Source organism: Vipera ursinii (genome assembly GCF_947247035.1).
Source record: "Vipera ursinii genome assembly, chromosome: 2".
Taxonomy (NCBI): Eukaryota; Metazoa; Chordata; class Lepidosauria; order Squamata; family Viperidae; genus Vipera; species Vipera ursinii.
In genome coordinates, this window is record NC_139513.1 from 117590558 (window position 1) to 117609965 (window position 19408).

Here is a 19408-nt window from a genome sequence, read left to right on the forward strand (position 1 = left end):
GAGAGAGAGAGAGAGAAACTTGCATGGGAATCATGTAGTGTCAGTCAAAACTCTTTCACCCAAACTATGATGAGGAAAAAGGCAGATGCTGGGGTAGCCTGAAAACATAATTAACAGAACAGTGGGAGTGGGTAGTTAAAAACTAAAGTGAAAGCTACAGTAATTAAAATGGCAGGCCCCATTAAGCCAGCTTATCCTCGGGGTATCATTGTCAAGGTTAAGGTCAGGTTGAATCAGCAAATTTGCCTATTTGAAGCCCTTGGGAAATCAGTGCAGAGGTGCACAAGTGGCAGAATATCTTAACACAACAAGAGGTATCCCAGGGAAAATGGTATTTTTAGTTTCTTTATTCATAGTCCCTTTGGGACTTTTCCATTTTTCACAGCTTCAGTTTTATTCCCTAGTTTCTAGAACTGAATGTCAATCAGTCGATCTGATGCAAATTATGGGTTTAAAAATGTGATCAGATCTGGGCTGCCGCAAAATCGGGACAGTCTAGATGACAGCAAAATATTAGAATTATATGCATCTTTTTACTGCTATCATGGGATCATCTGTGCAGCCCAGATCTGGTCCCTTGGTTCAATCAATAATCCAAACCGTGGTGAAAAAAAGCATCTGACCCATCACAGATTGATTACCTGGCCAGGTAATGATATCAGTAATTGATTGCTCAAAGTATAATCACCGAGCTTGTCTTAGAGCAAATAATGTTTTGAAGATGCAACTATGCTGTAACAAGGACACACTAAAAGAGCTCAAATAATACATTTTTCTTTCCTTTATATACCGTATGTCCACTCCTCCAAAAGCAGAAATAAGGGAGAGACTTGGAGAGCACAGGTCTGGCACACATTCTGGGGCAGACAAAGGTAGCTCTGAGGCTTACAGAATAGGCGATTCTCAACTCCAGGAAAAAAGACCAAGAGGGGTTCTTTGAGAAACTTGAACATGCCCAAAAAGCAACAAGTTGTTCCAAAAAGAACTACTTTTTTTTCTATCAGAGACCTTCACACGTTGCCTACTCTTCTCTCAATCTCCATGACCTTCACAGAAAAGGACAGAATGTAATGGAGCAACTCTCCATCACCTATTTTTTGCTGGCTTATCTCTGATGACCCCTGCTTGAAGCACTTCAACTGAAGATCCCCCAGGCTGACTCAGTCAGCTTCAAGCTGGTGGAAAAGGGAAGAATTACTCCCAAAGAATGTAAAAACTGAACAGGTCTTTTTTCCCCCCCTTTCAGATAAATTGTTCATTGCTTGAGAGGGATTAATAGTACATTGAATAGTGTTTGGCTAGCGATCCATGCTTCATATAACTAGTCAATAGGCCATGTTCAGCCTTCTGGACCAGCTGGAGGATCCCAACAGATTTCAAAAGGGGCTTCAGACAGAACATAGTGGAGGAGGTTTATGTTTGTCTTCTTCACATAAGCTTCTTGGAGGTTTCTGTATTTCCATTCTGGATACTAGGAAGGTTCTTATCCTGTTACCTCACACCTAAAAACAGCTGTTCATGGTAACCGCAATGAATATAAAAATGACTTACGAAACATTGTCATGAACTGTTTAGGATGGAGGTTCCAATAGCCCCAGTTTGTTCGATATCCATGCAGAGTGGCATATTCCTCATGATTGTATGCAGGTTCAGTCCCAAAAGTATCAATTACTCGAACACGGCATCTGTGTAAGAGAATAAGGGGGGAACTGCCATAACAGTGACATCTTTGAAAGTCATGCTGCCTACTGCTTAAGTGGAAGTGTCCTTTTATGGAATTTGGGGGAATCCTGTGATCGCCAATGAATAGTTACAAACCTCTTGCACCAGGGACCTGTTTACTTGTTGCTTGCTTGTTATATGTATATCCTGCTTTTTGTTCAAAGGCTGTACTTACTACTCCTGCTTTCCATTGGTCCTCACAATAGCAACCGACAGCTGGCAGAAAAAATGTGGGGCAAATGCACCTGGTGAATTTCCATGGTTGGGGAGTACCCAAACCTGGATCGCTGCAATGCCAATCCAGCACCTTAATCACTGTAACATACTAGCTCAACATTAGACCTGTCTCCAAGAATAGCTTTAACAGTCAGGCACTGAAGAAATGCATTGTCAGAAACAGAAGAATGGGCCCCCAGTGCACTGCACAACTTCTCTTTGCAGTAGCAATAGCCTTTAGACTCTGCGGTGCTTTACCACACTCTCTGAGTGGTTTACCAATGTCAGCCTATTGCCCCGCAACAATCTGGGTCCTCGTTTTACCCAACTTGGAAGGATGGAAGGCTGAGTCAACTCGGCACTCGGGATTCGACCCGCCAAAGTCCCGACCTTCTGATCGACAAGCTCAGTGTCCTAACCCACTGAGCCACCGCGTCCCTTTTATTTCATAACTACATAACCTCTAGCCCCCTGGATTAATACTGTGTCCTCCCAAAGACCCTTTGGATGGATGGGATTTTTTTTCCCTGTTAGGGAGCTGGAAGACGCATTTAAGGATCATTATTAGTGTCTTTCTCCATTAAAATTCACCATTCAACCTCTCCCCCTAAACAAAACGTGAACCAGGAATTTGATTCTACCCATTCTACTGATGTTTGAATTCATCAACCCAAATACCCCAGTGTTGGACAGGGCACCTCTCCCTCTCAATTAAATCACTTCATGAATTCTAATGTGTTTTAAAATAAGGCTATTTTAAAAAAATCCGATTTCATTTGTAGTTGCACAGGAATTCTGTTTTCTCCGTCTGTACATTGTGTTTTTGGTTTCTACAGTATTTGCCAATCAAAAATGGGTATATAATGTTAATAGTATAAAGAGAGTCATTCTGGAAGCAGGCAACCCACTCTATGCATAGAGGAGGAAAAAAGAGGTGGAGTCTTCTCATTGTTTTCACCTTTCTTCTGGGCTCCCCCCTGCATGGAATATCTAAAGATGAGCCTTCCCACTGCTTGCTATAGGGTAGCACCCTATAGACTGCATGGGCACTCGAAGGGAGGAGCTTACTTTCTTGTCCCTCCCCAGTCCTCACACACTGTTGGACATTCTCAAGCCAATCAAAAGAGCTTTAGCCTTTTACATTTAGCCTTTCTTTCTCCTATCAAGCAGGGAGAAGTACATCTCCAACACATCCTTAAGATTTACACTTCCACTTCCACACCTTGATTATCTCCATGACCGCTCCTTCTGACACAGTCTGAAGACCCATTTATTTGAACAAGCTGGCCTGGCCTGGTGGGGGATGTTAGGGTTTTTAATGGGTTTTTATATTGTTATTGTTTTATCTGGGCGATTATTTAATTCTTTTTTAATTTTTGTATTTTCTATTTATATGTGCCCTGTTCACCGCCCTGAGTCCCTCGGGAGAAGGGCGGTATACAAATTTAATAAATAATAATAAATAATAATAATAATTGGGAGAGGAAGAGAGCAAGATCTGAAAATACAGCAAATATGATGGATCAAGCATCAGATTCCCAACTCTGCTCTTTTAGTCAGGTAAAGCACATAAGGAAAATTGATTTATAACAAAAGCCGTAACCCAATCTGATACTTTTGAACAAAAATCATGAAGGATAGTGGGGCTGGGGTGGGTCATGGGAGAAGAAAAATGTACTATCAGTGCTAAATGAAATCACAAAATTTTGCTAGCAAATAATCCGGCACGAGACAGGGAGTTGGGTCATTTTTCTTTGTTTTCCCAAAGCAAAGTAAAGATGACTTTGTCCCTTTAACCACCACTTTTTCTCTCTTTTGTGATGTTTACAGAACATATTCACAGAAGGTTGATCCATTAGTTCCCCCTGCTGTCTTCACACATTGAACACCCAAGCTCTTGCTTCCTCCCTGGAAAGCCTGATGATGATGATGATGATGATGATTTATTTTATGAGAACAGTATATAGCTTTGCTCTTTTGCCATTGTAAGCACAACATATATATGTGACAATGGCAGCTGGAAAACAGAAGGGAGGCTATTGAGTGTGCAGTTGACCAGTTGTCACAGTCACGGAGATAATCAAGGTGTGGAAGTGGAAGTGTAAATCTTAAGGATGTGTTGGAGATGTACTTCTCCCTGCTTGATAGGAGAAAGAAAGGCTAAATGTTCAAGCGATTTTCAGTTTCAGTCCCATTCTGAATTTGGAATAATGCTCTTTTCTAGGATGGGAAACAAGAAAAATTTCCCAGAAATATTAGAATTGGTTCTGGATTTAGTCTCAAGCTATCTGTGATCCCATATATGGATGAAACATGACTTTGGAAGAGGGCTTGGAGGGGGAAATATTAAGCAGCTTTTTTCCCTTTTAACCCATTATCAAATTCAGTTTCCAAGAATTTGCATTAAAATTCTGATGCTATAAAGAATTTCTCAGCTGACCAAAATGACTCTGTGTGTGTGTGTGTGTGTGCGTGTGTGTGTGTGTGTGTGTGCCTCTGCATGTGTGACCATTGGAACTTTGAAACTGATTCGTAAATAGCTCTGGGGAAGTTCATTGTAATTTCAGATGGTCACTAAACTTAAGCATGGACTATCTATATTTATGATTACAGGGATTTTATGCAGTTTCGTTCAAAAATCCGTTTTCAGTCATTTACAAAAGTGGTATACTATAAATTGTACGGTGTATTTATTTATTTATTATGAAATTTACTTGCTGCCCATCTCCTATCCCACGGCTCTGGGTGGCTTACAACATATTACATTATAGCAACAACTTCACAGAGATAAAAATGTAATCACAACTACATTCTTAGAAGAAATGCCCGTATAAATTCTGGGTATATCCATCCTCAAGATCAATCACAGAATGCCTGCTTTAAAAAATATGCCTTCACTGCTTAAATTAGCAATAAGGATGCTGATCTTATTTCTACAGGAAACTGATTCCATAGTAGTAAACTTGTACATCTGTCAGCCAGTTCTATCATTATCTCTTCCACCAGATATGTTGAAAACAGGGTCAGGGGATGGCAGAAAAAAGCCCCGATTCTCACCTGTATTTTTTAAAGGAGAGGCCCATATGCTGCTTCATCTGCTGCAGTCCATGGTAGTCCGTATAAATGAGGTCAAAGGGCAAAGGAACCATCAAGGGACAATTACCTCGACCAGGTGGCACTCCTAAGTTACTGGAAAGAATAAAGTGATGAGTTGCATTTGTGCACAGAGGAAAAGAAATAGGACAATCTGTTCAGAAGAATTAACACTGTGAAACCATTTGGGAAATGATTACTATTCTCCCTAGGCTGAGTTCACACAACCCAGCTAGGTTAGTTAGTGATTCAGCAAGTTATAGGAACCCAGCCACTGACTGAGCATATAGTGTGAACCAAGCCACAACGCTAAACTGTGAAATGCAGTGATTTCCTTAGCAATAATTCAAGGTTGGAAGTGCAATACAAACATGGCCATAGTGAAATAACTAAGGGAAAGACTCTAAGTTTACCCATCAATTTCCAGGAAAGAACCAACCCACAATACCTGAAAAGCTTAATTCAATATATGTTCACTGAAAATTCAATGGGGCTGCCTCCCAATTAATTGCTTATATATGATCGTAGCCAGATTTATTGCCTAAGTGTTTCGGAGAGGAGGTCACAGACTCCCAGAGGTACATAAGGCAATGGATGAAGGTCACAAGACTTCTATGCAAAAATCTATCAGACCTGACCCTGTGCAGAGGGGACTATGAAAGAGAAGAGAGAAGGAAAGAAGATGGGCTCTGTTATTTCAACGAAGCTGAGTTGGCAGAGAGAGTGCCAGAAAGAATTGACAGCCTGCCTGTGTTTTGCAAGCTGTAGCATTATAAGTGAACCTGATTTAAGGGGAAAGAGCACATTTTTCATTCTTCTTTTTTTTTCACCCTCTGACTTCCAGATTTCAGAAAGAGTTTACTGTACGGAAAAATAATAAAGATCATGCGTCCCATTAGAATATGTTTTTACATTTTATTGGATTTGGTTTGGTTTTATTTTAGGTATGGTTCTAGCATTCTCTTATCTGATATGTAAAACTTAATTATTAAATGCTGTATATTTATTTCTTGTCTTAACACCAATGAAGTCAGTTATATTCACCTCTCCCTCCATGATCAGCTCATAGCATTAGGTGGGGGTAGCCCAGTGGTGGGATTCAAATATGTGAATAACCGGTTCTCTATGTGGATGCCACTTCCGAAAGTCCATTCTGGGCCTGGGCAACAAAAAAATAGCTACCGGTTCTGCCAAAGTGGTGTGAACCGGCTGAATTCCTGGTATTGACTAAGCAATGTAAAAAAAATTACTATGTAGCTGTGGTGCTCTATCCCAGATGAGTGAAAGCTGTTGTATCTGGAAGAGTTGATTTGCTGGTATTGGCAATTACCAGGACAGTAGTAAAATGCACATCACTAGGTAATATATCTCTGTGGCTGGTGGTTACCAGGTGGCTACCAGGGCATCACATTGTCCTGAGACTCTGGATATTACCAGAAAATTGCAGTACCAAAGAATACTGTCAACTTTGTCACACAGAACATTTTAAGTGACATTCAAACAGGGAGAGACTGCACCAAATTGCCCACATATAATAGTATAGTGGCAATTTTAACTGAAATGCAACTGCATCATTCTAGTTAGAAGTAGATTTACAACATAAATGGTTCCAAACATATGCACCTGTATTATTCTGGTCTGAACATCCACAACAAGCAATAGGATTCATAGCCAATAATGGATAAAACAATTCAGTAACAGTCTTTGATGTAGTCTGGATTGTATTGCCATTCTGACCTGCTACAGAACCTTATCTTGTGTATATACTACTACACTTGTCTGATTTCTTGATAGTGTGTGGGAGATAACTCTGCTGGCTTACATGCTTGCGATGACACTATGTGCTTTTTGTTTTTTATAGAGGGCAAATTTGCTTTTCTATGGCCTTGGTTTAACATTAAGGAGGCAGCCTTTATAAAAGGGTACTCCTGGAACACTTGCTCAAAAACCAAACCTGACTGATCCTTTAATTCAATGAAATTGTACAAATTACTATCATTGCACCCTAAGCACCAAAGCGATATGTAGTGAAAACAAAACAGACCATTTTTTATACTGAAACACAAAACCCTCAGGAGAGACTTCCTCATCTTGGCAGGTGATCTAAATACACAGATTAATAAACTGTGGTTTGCCTGGAAGTAATTGTGAGCAAATTTGGGTCTGGTAGCATGAACAAAAATGGCTTGGACTGCTCTGCATCATTAAACTCACTGGCCATTTGCAACTGCTTATTCCAGCCAAGCCCAATCATTAATTAACTTGATATTCACATGGACTAAGTAGTGCTTCTACATTCTATGTTTCTATTCCTGATCAGCAAACACTTTAGGTCTGCTACTAATGATGTCCAGGTGTTGAAAGGTGCAGAAGAAGGGTCTCATCATCACCTGGTTTGATGCAAGATTAAACTGAAATTGAAAGCTATATTGCGCAGCCATGGACCACCTTAACTCCAGTTGAACTTGCTACCATTTCAGCAATACCATGAAGCATTTTAGATAGAACCGTATAACAGATCTGATGCCCTGATCCCAAGTGAAGATGATGACAAGGTGGAGGAACAGTCATTTGGAATCAGAGACATCATCAACACATCAGGAGAAATGTGGGGAGAAACACAGCATTAAGAAATGGATAACAGGTGACACCACTGACTTGAGGGGGGGGGAAATGTGGTTAATTTTGCAAATCCAAATGGCAAAAAAGCTGACAAAACAAATCTGCAGAAAGCTGAGAGTGAAAAGGAGCCTTATATGGGTAACATACCTGCAGAGGTGCTGGCCACAGCTGGGTACTGTGACCAAGAGACATTATTTTAAACTTTGAAAGAACTGTTAGGAAACTCCAGTTGTCCCAGAATGAGCATTTGCATCGCAACTGGGTGAGTTGCTAAAACAGAAAATTCTACAATGCTGGAAACAGCATTTTGATTTAGCCCTGAAATGTTAATCCATCAGATGCATTAGATTGGGAACTAGATGATCCAGGACCATCCTCTAATACTGCCTATGTATCTGAGCCAAATAAAACAGAGAACAATGCAATATTAAAACGCTTAAAAATGGCAAAGCTCTAGGACCTGAGCAAATCACCGTGGAGGCAGTGAAGACAGATTGGCCTGTAATGCCTTGCAGGCTATTTTCAACTGTATGGAAAGAACGGGTCCTTCTTGACTGGAAACCTGTTATTTTGCTCAAGTTTGAAAAGGGAAATAAATATAATATGAAAATTATCATGGAATCAGTCCTTTCTTAACAGTTGGAAAGATCCTGTTGCAGATTATCAGAACATAACTTTATAGCTACTTCTTGCTTCTTGTTATCTTCCATAACAGCTATTCACAAATACAATAGTATTTTTTAAAAAAAAAACATTTTCCAACCCATGCACACACAGCCAAATGTTGTGTGCCTGACAACAGTGCACACTGGAGTGAAGTATAGCTCTGAATGTTCTGAATGAAATGGCTGCATGGCTGCATGGACCAGATTTTGACTGTCAGGCAAGTATTTGAACTGTGTATTTGCTATGGAAAACAAACTACTGTTGTGTTTACAGAGTTCAAGAGTATCTTTGGCAGCATCGATTAAGACTCTATGTAGAAATTATGGTATCTGGCAAACCCAGCCGACACATCTGATGCTCTCTGAGCATGGTTGTTTGCTTGCAGATGTTTCATTAGCCATCTAGGTGACATCACCAGTGCCAGTGAGATTATGTTTGCTCATTTATATCCAGTAACTTGCCCTGTCAGTGTTGGTAAGGGTGTGGTTTTCCTCTTGGTCATTCCTTGATTAGGATATAGTGTTCTGCTTGATTACTTGTCTGGTGTTAATCCCTGTTTATTTGGGTGTTAGCCACCAAAGAGGATACGTTCTGGTCTTTTTGTTTCCTTCTTTGCATATTTTATGGTCTCTTTCAAATGCTGTGTAAATGTGGTGTATCTCTATGTGCCTATTAATGGCTGATGTGTTTGAGTGCCAAGATTCAGGAATTCCCTAGCAGTTTTGGATTTAGCTTGGTCTAGGATCCTCACAGTTTCCCAGTTGAGACTATGATTTTGTGAGAGTAAGGATTTTTCACCATGTCTTCTGATTGCTAGTTGGTATTCATGGATGCACCCTGCTAGTCTTCTGCTTGTTTGTATTACATAGTGGCTGTCACAGTACTTTACACTGTATGTGGTAGATGACTCCTGTTTTTTCTTCTTGGGATACTGGGTCTTTTGCTTTACTTAAGATATTTTAGATGGCTGTCATTGGTTACCTAATTTAGTAGTTAACTAGTCAGATAGCAAAATGCCTGCAAGTAAACAACTCAGCTCAGAGAACATCGACTCCAGTTTAAACCTGAGCTACTTATATTCTCTTCTATTGAAACCCTTCTGAATCATTGCTGCCTTTTATGACAGCACTCCTTGGAGTGTTACAGGCCATGCTGACAAAGCTTGCTTCTTAGCAGTCAAAACAGGAATAAGACAAGTGTGTGCATTGCCACCACTGTTCAGTTTGTTGATAGATTGGATAATGGGGAAAAGCATTCTTGGCATACAGGAGTTTAATGTGGCACAGATGAGCTGGACTTTACAGAAACAACATATACTGATGGTATTGTTTTCATAGAGGGATCAGAACAGGAGCTATTAAATGTCATAAGCAAAGCAGCAGAGAGGCTCGGGCTGTGAATAAATACAAAAAAAAGAAGAAGACCTAGACCATGTCACCTGATGGCAACAAATTAACCTTGCCCCTTGCGATGCGTCAATAGAGCAAGTGCATGAGTTCAAGTACTGAGGCTCTTTCACCTCTGCATCAATGATCACTGTATCTACTAATGCTGCTGCACAAATTGGTAGTGTTTGAGGGGCTTTTACTAGCTGACCATGTGCTTCTAGAAGAAGAAAAACATCAGTGCGAAAACAGAGATGAAATGCAGCCATCGTGCTAGTCTTGCTCTATGAAGAAGAAACATGGACAATGGAGAGGAAACATGGACACTGCTAATTGAGGAAGCTGCATGGTCAGGAGCAGAATGAGGACACTGGAGAAGCATTGCTCCCTTCTCACATTCCACTTGGTTATGTATTAGACCTGTATATAACCTTTCATCCAGGAGCTCAAGATGCCACATTCAGCATGCATTCTTCCTATTTCCCCTCATCAGTAAACTGGAGGCTGGGCTCAGAAAGAGTGGCTGGCTCCAAGTCCCCCAGTGAATTTCAGTCGTTGAAAATACAACCTGGATGTTCCATCTCTTAGTCCAATCCCTTATCCACTATACTGTACAACACTGGTTGTTGCTTTGTATAATCCCCAGCAGATCCTCCTCAGACTATCTCCAACTTACTCTCGGTTTCTCCTTTCCTTGCCCTACAGCAGGGGTCTTCAAACTTATGCTGGCTGAGGAATTCTGGGAGCTGAAGTCCACAAGTCATAAAAGGGCCAAGTTTGAAGACCCCTGCCCTACAGGTATTGCTCCTTTACAGAAACTAGGAAGGAACATATTCTCCAGTTCATAGAAATGGTTAATATATCATCTTTGAAAGGCAACCATACTTAAAGGACAGTCTTATCTATTTTGAAATGCTATTGTCTTGGCCATGCTTCTTACTGTTATGTGCTGAAAATATTCTCCTAATCTCCTAATTTGTTATTTCCATTTCACCGTCATTTCAGTGACAGATTAAAGGTAAAAATGCTCTGAAGTTAAGCTCAATCCCTAATTTCTAAAAGAAAAGCCTTAGCGTTAGCCTAAGAACAAACACTCAAGCTATTTTCTGGGCTGAAACTAGGAAACAGTTAGAAGAAAACTAATGAAGGAAAGAAGCACAATACATTGCAACATAATGGGGAAAAGGTTCTTGTGTGTATGGAAGCCTTAACTGGTGATAAGCGGTTGCAGCTGCTTCATTGCTCTTGTCACAAAGAATAAAAGGCCCCAGCACCAGGTAAAACACCAAAGGCTGGCAAGTGACTAAGACAGGTTATTTATGGGCAATTTTAGGCCAAGTGGCTTGGAAACACAATATGAGCAGAAGGTCTCAGGCAAACACTTAAAAGTAAAGACAAGATGCAAACCAGCACAAAAGGCCTTGGGCGACTATTTTTTTTAAAAAATTCCATTTATATCCCGCCCTTCTCCGAAGACTCAGGGCGGCTTACAATTTAACAGTAGCCTTCATTCTATGTATATGCCTGCTTATTAGGGCTTTCTCACACACCCCAAGCGGCATTATTACAAAGTCAGCTTAATTGCCCCCAACAATCTGGGTCCTCATTTTACCTACCTCGGAAGGATGGAAGGCTGAGTCAACCTTGAGCCTGGTGGGACTCGAACCTGCACTAATTGCAGGCAGCTGGTGTTACTTAAGGAGGCATTAGCCCACTGCTCCACTATTGAAAAGGAACAACTTTCTGAAGCTTTTCTGGTGCTTTTTAACTAGCTGGGAATACAATATCACAGAAAAAAAGGAAAAGACGCCTATGAATCAGAGCAGCATTCAGAGGAGAGCAGGGGTATGAGAACTCTCGTTGTGTTTCTGACTATGCAGATTCAAGAATTGCACACTCCTGTCAGGCTTACAAGGACACTGTTAGCAATCCCTTTAATGGTTTTCAACAGTACTATCAACTGTAGCCTAATGTTGAGAGTACACCAGGTTTTGCGTACATAACTTTAGAATCACTGGGAAACAGACACTCAGTGAGATTGTGCAATGATTGGAATTTATTTCCAAAATGTGATCTGGAATATGTGGAGTCATGACAGCAGAATAGAAGAGAAAGAACTGGAGAAAAATCACAAAATACAAAGATCTACAAATAAAAATAGAATGCAGGATCCAATCTGAGTCGGTCACCAGGCCCAGAGGTTTAATCTTCGAGCTTTTGGACTTGTGCTGGAGCCCATCCTTAGGGAACCTCTCTCTAACAGAATCCCCACAATGCTAAGATTGAGAAACAATTATCTGAGATTTTACTCTCTCTCCATCTAGGTCTTATTTTTTAAAAATCATATTTTTAAACCTTACATCCAAGTTATTTCTAAATATGTTGCAGTACAAGGACTAGAATGGAGTTTGTACTATGCAGCTCAATGCTTCCTTCTCTTTTGATGCTAAGCTATCAACCTACACCCATGGGCATATGTTTGCCAAGAAAGAGTAAACCAAACACCACATATGTCCCCAGGTTTTTCAAGGCCTAGTAATTCATACTGTACTCCTTGCCCGTCTCCAAGGCTGTGCAGAGCTGTGTCATTTGTCCTCATGTGGTTCAGCAGGAAGAGATATTTGTCCGTAGATTTGAAGTTGAAGTTGAGTCCTGAATCTGTGTCAAAATTTCCTTGTAGCAATCTATCTAGAACTTGTGTGTGTGTGTGTGTGTGTGTGTGTGTGTGTGTGTGTGAGAGAGAGAGAGAGAGAGAGAGAGAGAGAGAGAGAGAGAGAGAGAGAGAGAGAGAGAGAGAGAGAGAGAGAGAGAGAGAGAGAGAGAGAGAGAGAGAGAGAGAGAAATGTAGGCCTAAAGCAAAGATTTCTTTGACATTGACATGTGGAACTAATTTTTTTGATAAGAGAAGCCTCTTTTATTGTTTTGCACTTCACTGTTCATTTTATTAGCTATTTTAAGAGTAAGAAAGCAAGTATTGAACAGCACTTCAGATTAAATCACAGAAAAATTAACATGTACAATCTTTATTAGAATGATTTACAAAGCCAGCGTGTTTGTATGTATTGAGATGAATAATAAAGCAGAAAGCTCAGCCTAAAAGCAGAAGTTTCTTTTCAAATAGATTTTAAAAGTATAATTGCATAAAACTAAAAATCTCAGCTGCATAACAGACTGAACCACTGTGTATGTATGTCACAGGTTTCAGATTCTTTTGCTTGTAGTAAGTACAATTTTGTTACAATTCTTTCATTCATTCTCTCTAATGGGGAAAAAAACACACATCCTGTTGGGTTGTAGAGACATTAGATTCAAGATTGCAGAGGGGAAAGAAGGTTATCATTATCATGGAGAAGCATGATAACATTTATCTCTGTGCTTTCAGGAGTGGAAGGGTAATCGGCTGGGAGCTTTATGACCTACAAGGCAAAAAAAAAAAAAAACAACTGCTCAAAGTTTTTAATGCATAGAGAGAAACTAAAAGCAGGAAATCTCTGAAGGTTGTCTGAATTGTGTTTTTTCTTGTTGCAATAAAAATGCCACTTTTGTTGTTGTTCACTTGCCTCAATTAGTTCCACATGCTTGTACAGAGCGGTGATTGGATAGGTGACATAGAAGTGTAAAGGCTTGAAAGAATGGGGGAGAAGCTTCCTGGCACCTTCACATTTATTTATGCTAATTCCTATTTATTCCAACAACCTGCAACCTGCTATAGCTCCAAAAGTAGGAGTAAGACAAAATTCTTCCCGATGTTGAATCCTCATCTCGCTACAAGGCATTTGGCAAGTCATGACATCCATTTATCTTCTGGCAAGCAAAAAAGGTGTCAGATCTGGACACTATGATTATGTGTGTTGCCTGCTTTCAAAGTGAATCTCTCTTGAGTACTCCAAATAATTATACATTGAATAAATGTAGCTATTGTGCATGTGTCTGCATTATGAAAGAATCAATGGGTGGATTGGATAGAGATAGATAGATAGATAGATAGATAGATAGATAGATAGATAGATAGATAGATAGATAGATAGAGACATATAGCTATACTGTAGATGATATTGATATAAATATAGATATAGATGTTATAGATATCGATCTTTTTACTTCTCTAGAAAAGATGTAAAAAAGATGTAAAAAATCAGCACTCTAATAGTATATCTATAAAACTGGCATATTTTTAAAAAAGCAGTCACACAAATGTTAAGATGAAGCTTGCAAAGCATTTTGCAAACTCTTTGTGCTAGGTGAACAAACACCCTCTTTGCAAAATATAGTTTCCTTCTGAAATCTATTTCCTTTTCTATTTTTAATTTCCAAGTTTAGCCTGCTGGCAGATTTTATGAAAACCTGTTGTGCCTTAATTCCTGTATACAAATGACTCAAGAAAAAAAGACACAGGCATGAAATGGCATTTGCTGCAATATAACAGTGGCTACAAACTACAGCCTACCATTGCAATCTGCATTTCCCATCAAAGCAAAAGCCAACTTGTTGGCTGATTCAAAATCAGTACATTTTCATACCATATGTTGACTGAACCATATTATTTGGTGAACCAGGTTTTCTTCAGTCAAAAACTCTGCATTCACTACCAGTCTCCATCCATCTGTCCTATCTTCTAATATATTCTAACTTAAGTATTGAGCTCAATTCAGCCTACACCTTGAAGCTTTATTTCCAGTTTCTCCTGCTTTAAACATTCTCTATTCAAGCTTTATCATCTGACAGTTCAGTCAGCTAATTTTCTCCTAAACCCAATTTCACTCATGGCTGGAGTGAAATCGTGGTAATTTTTCCTCATGCCATGTACTATTAATGGTGCTTGAAATTATGCAAATAAAATTGAACACAAATGCTTTCTTTGCAAAGAGCTTAACAGATTTGTTTAGGGGAGAAAATGAACTTTGCATCCAGGGCCAGTCATTTCTGAAAACTTAATCTTAAAACAGGAGGGGAAGAAAAATTTGTTAGTGAAACCTGATTGGATTCCAATGTAACCTCGTTCTCAGATTCTACAAACTTCTTACAAGGGTATCATTAATTAAGATGGCTCTGGAACATGCAGTAACAAAACTAATGAAGAGAAAAAGCTCTGCAAAATTAGTCTGGGTTGCATTTACTGAATAAAAAGTAAAATGAGCAATAGCTTGCATAGTTTAGTTTCCCCTTTAATTAAACTGCTTAACAGTGTTGTGCTCATGTATTCAGCAAACCTGTGCTAGCTGTCTAGGGGCATCTGTCTTGAACATCTGCGCATATCCCAGAATAGATATGTAGCCAGCATTTCCTCCACTATTTCCCACTTATAAGTAATTTACCCAGGCAAGAGACCATTATGAAGTTTATATGGCAGATTCAGATTAGAGCAGGAAGACTTTACAGCCCATTGACCTATTTTCAAATTAAACTGAGTTTTGCTTCCAAATTATTGATCCCCTAGCAAAGGCATCCTGCACAAAATATATATAGGGGGATCTCTGCTTTCTAACAGAAGACCAGCCAATATTCTTTCTCTGCTGATGATTCTTCTTAACTAACAATGGAAACAAGGTAAAAGAGAGGGGCAATAGGACTCAATCCTAATTACATTATTTCCCTGATTTTTTATTTATAAAAGTTGGGGTAATCTAACACTCGAATCTTTGGTTTGTATCAGGGAGTGAAAGAAGGAAGCCATAGATATGTGTATGGGATATGAAGTGAATGAAACTATAGGAGTGGGGGGAAAAAATACAGAGAGCTAGGAAAAAAGTTACTGTAGATAACAGAGAAGCTGGCAGCCAAGAACATGGGTAAAGAAATGGAAAACAGAGTGGGTGAAGTCAGGAAATTGAAAAAAAAGATGGCCATAGCAGAGAAAAAGACCAAGATTATGCAGGAAGAGGAGATTTGAAAAAAATGAAAAAGATGGTCAATAAAGTAGGGAATGCATATACTATATATAGTGCAGGTAGACAGCTTAGGCAGATGATACCACTCTAATGGCAGAAAGTGAAGAGGAACTAAAGAGCCTCTTGTTGCGAGTGAAGAAGGAGAGTGCAAAAGTTGGGTTGAAACTAAACGTTAAGAAAACCAAGATCATGGCATCTGGCCCTCTCAATTCCTGGCAAATAGATGGGGAAGAAATGGAGGTAGTGACAGATTTTATTTACCTGGGCTCCAAGATCACTGCAGATGGGGACTGCAGCCAAGAAATTAAAAGACGCTTGCTCCTGGGGAGGAAAGCCATGGCAAATCTAGACAGCACACTAAAAAGCAGAGACATCACCCTGTCAACAAAAGTGCGTATAGTCAAGGCTATGGTCTTCCCAGTTGCAATGTATGGCAGTGAAAGTTGGACCATAAGAAAGGCTGAGAGCCAAAGAATTGAGGCCTTTGAACTCTGGTGCTGGAGAAGACTCCTGCGAGTCCCTTGGACTGCAAGGCGATCAAACCGGTCAGTCCTAGAGGAGATCAATCCTGACTGCTCTTTAGAAGGCCAGATCCTGAAGCTGAAACTCAAATACTTTGGCCACCTAATGAGAAGGAAGGACTCACTGGAGAAGAGCCTAATGCTGGGAAAGATTGAGGGCAATAGAAGAAGGGGACGACAGAGAATGAGGTGGCTGGATGGAGTCACTGAAGCAGTAGGCATGAGCTTAAATGGACTCCAGAAGATGGTAGAGGACAGGAAGGCCTGGAGGAACGTTGTCCATAGGTTCGCGATGGGTCGGACACGACTTCGCAACTAACAACAACAAAGACAGCTTAGAGTGAGATGACTGGCACAAGAGTGGATGATACTAATGGCTTAAGAAAAAGAAGACTGTCTTTAGAGAGATATGAATGTGGTATTCTTTTGGAGCAGAAGACAAAACAGTCAAAGTGTCTTCATCCCTGCATACAGGTTCGTTGTCTTCACTAGTTTGCCCTTTCTGCAGTGATATTTACCTTGTACATTTTGTAACAATGCCCACAACAGCTCCTAAGTATATCTATGGGCCTCAAAATGTTGGCAAACCCTGATTTACATCTCTCTCTCTCCTATTAGAGGTAGAGTTCCCAAATCCATCTCCCTTATTCTTGTGCATGTCTCTCAGGTTCATCCATCATATTATTTTCTTCACAAGGTCTTCATTGTTTTGGGGATCTTCTCAAAAAGCAGAGTATGTAATTAAGAAATGCTTCCCTACTATTTGGGGGAGGGAGTGTAAGGTTTGTAGAGGTAGGGAACAGGGATAGGGAAACATTTGCATGGTGTGAGCTTTCTATTAATTGTTGTCATGCAGCTTCTTTATGCATGAAGTCATTTGTGTTCTAGATGGAAATAAGATATAATTTTTCCTCCACTATACAGAGAGAAGAGCTATAGAGAAAGCCATATCAAAACTGGAGGAAGATGGTTAAATTTAACATCTCTTTCTAAGAAACCGAGGAGTGTGAAGGCCATCAGATGGGACTGCTAATCTCAAGAAAGAGAGAAAAATATTTTTTATTTTTTATTTTAATCCCATTTATATCCCGCCCTTCTCCGAAGACTCAGGGTGGCTTACAATCTAAGCACAAATGAAATGTGCTTAGCAATAGCCTTCATTCTATGTATATGCCTGCTTATTAGGGCTTTCGCCCCCCCCCCAACGGCATTATTACAAAGTCAGCTTAATTGCCCCCAACAATCTGGGTCCTCATTTTACCTACCTTGGAAGGATGGAAGGCTGAGTCAACCTTGAGCCTGGTGGGACGCGAACCTGCACTAATTGCAGGCAGCTGGTGTTACTTAAGGAGGCATTAGCCCACTGCTCCACCAAGGCTCAACAAATATGGGTATTCGTTGAATTTAAAATTGGAAATATAAAGAAATCTATCTTCCCTGCAGCATGTTTGAAAAATCTGAACATTCTTTATACATTCTAGAGCAGGGCTTTTCAACCGGTGATATGTGTACCACTGGTGGTACATCGGCACCTGGCAGGTGGTACCTGTACGATGGGTTGTAAAGGACTGTAAAAAAAGTGTAAAAGTGGATGAGGTAAAGCAATGGCAATGCCACACAGGCTTGTGGGAAAGTCAGCTGGAGCTGCGTGAGTGTTGCCTGGGTTCTGCTGAGAGCCTGGGATTGGCGCGCGCAGCTCCAGCTGATCAGCAGCAGCCTTGAGGGTGGCAGGCAGCCGCACGCAGTCTTCAGATGGAGATTCAGCTGGAGCTGTGCAAAGTGTTGCCTGGGTCCTGCTGAGAGCCCAGGATCAGTCCACACAGCTCCAGATGTTCGGCGCTTCCAGTGCACCCAGAAGAGAAAAGGAGGAGGGGGTAGAGAGAGGAAAGGTTATAGGAGGAGCAGGTTTTGGCGGGAGAGGGAGAGGGAAAAAAGACAATGGGGAAAAGAAAAGGGACAGTGAAAGAGAGACTGAAAAGCTCAGCCTTGACGAGAGCAGTCAGCTGGAGGTGCACCAAAGAGAAAAGGAGTAGGGAGAGAAGAGAGGATATAAAAAGGGGGGGAGAGAAGAGAGGATATAAAAGAAGAAGGAGGGAGAAGAGAGGATATAAAAAGGGGGGAGAGAAGACAGGATATAAAAGAAGGCAGGGGAGAAGAGAGGATATAGGAGAAGGGGGAGAGAAGAGAAGATATAAAAGGAGGAGAGGTGAGAAATTTGTTAAGTGAGTTTTGCCCCATTTTATGACTTTTCTTGCTACATTTGTTAAGTGAATCACTGCAGCTGTTAAATTAGTAACATGGTTGTTAAGTGAATCTGGTTTCCCCATTGACTTTGTTTGTCAAAAGGTTGTAAAAGGGAATCACATGACCCTAGGACAATGTGACCATCATAAATATGAATCAGTTGCCAAGCATTCAAATCTAAATCACGCAATGGTCATAAGTCACTTTTTCAGTGCTTTTGTAACTTTGAACAGTCACTAAGTGAACTGTTGTAAGTCAAGGACTACCTGTACTTTATCACTTTTTTCCTCTTTTTTTGTTCATCAAGTTTTTGACACGTTGTTAGGCGACTGGTGGTACTCAAATATTGCCATATCCTAAAAGTGGTACAATCTATATAGACTAGACTAGACTAGACTAGACTAGACTAGACTAGACTAGACTAGACTAGACTAGACTAGACTAGACTAGACTAGACTAGAATAGAATAGAATAGAATAGAATAGAATAGAATAGTTATAGTTATAGTTTAGTTATAGTTTATTTGATTTATATACCGCCCTTCTCCTTGGTAGGGACTCAGGGCGGTTCACAGGGCATATATAAAAAAGACAATACAAAAATTAAAAAAAGATTAAACCCATGCCCAATTAAAACAGTAATACAAATTTAAAAAACAATTAAAAACCCATAATCCCCCATCAGGCCAGACCAGCTATTTCAAACAGGTGGGTCTTCAGGCCCCGACGGAAAGTTCGGAGGTCTGGTGCCATCCGGAGCTCCACCGGCAGTTGATTCCATAATGCCGGGGCGCCCACAGAGAAGGCCCTCCCCCTGGGGGCCACCAGTCGGCATTCCCTGACTGGCGGCACCCTGAGGAGGCCCTCTCTGTGGGAACGCACAGGGCGGAGGGGAATCGATGCCGGCAGCAGGTGGTCCCTGAGGTATCCCGGACCCATGCCATGTAGGGACTTAAAGATCGTAACCAACACCTTGAACCTCACCCGAAAGACAACTGGTAACCAATGCAGCTCGCGGAGCAAAGGTGTAACATGGGAGTACCGGGAAACTC

General features: G+C 40.6%; 1 protein-coding gene across 1 annotated transcript in view; it reads right to left on the bottom strand.

The window, feature by feature from the left end:
• Positions 1-19408, bottom strand: part of MGAT5B (alpha-1,6-mannosylglycoprotein 6-beta-N-acetylglucosaminyltransferase B) — a gene marked incomplete at both ends in the record, with an annotated part of 237254 nt that overhangs the window by 54646 nt on the left and 163200 nt on the right. The window contains 2 exons of the mRNA XM_083354984.1: positions 1552-1685; positions 4996-5127. Of these exons, the coding sequence (XP_083211110.1) occupies positions 1552-1685; positions 4996-5127 (266 nt within the window). The remainder of the gene's footprint in view (positions 1-1551; positions 1686-4995; positions 5128-19408) is intronic.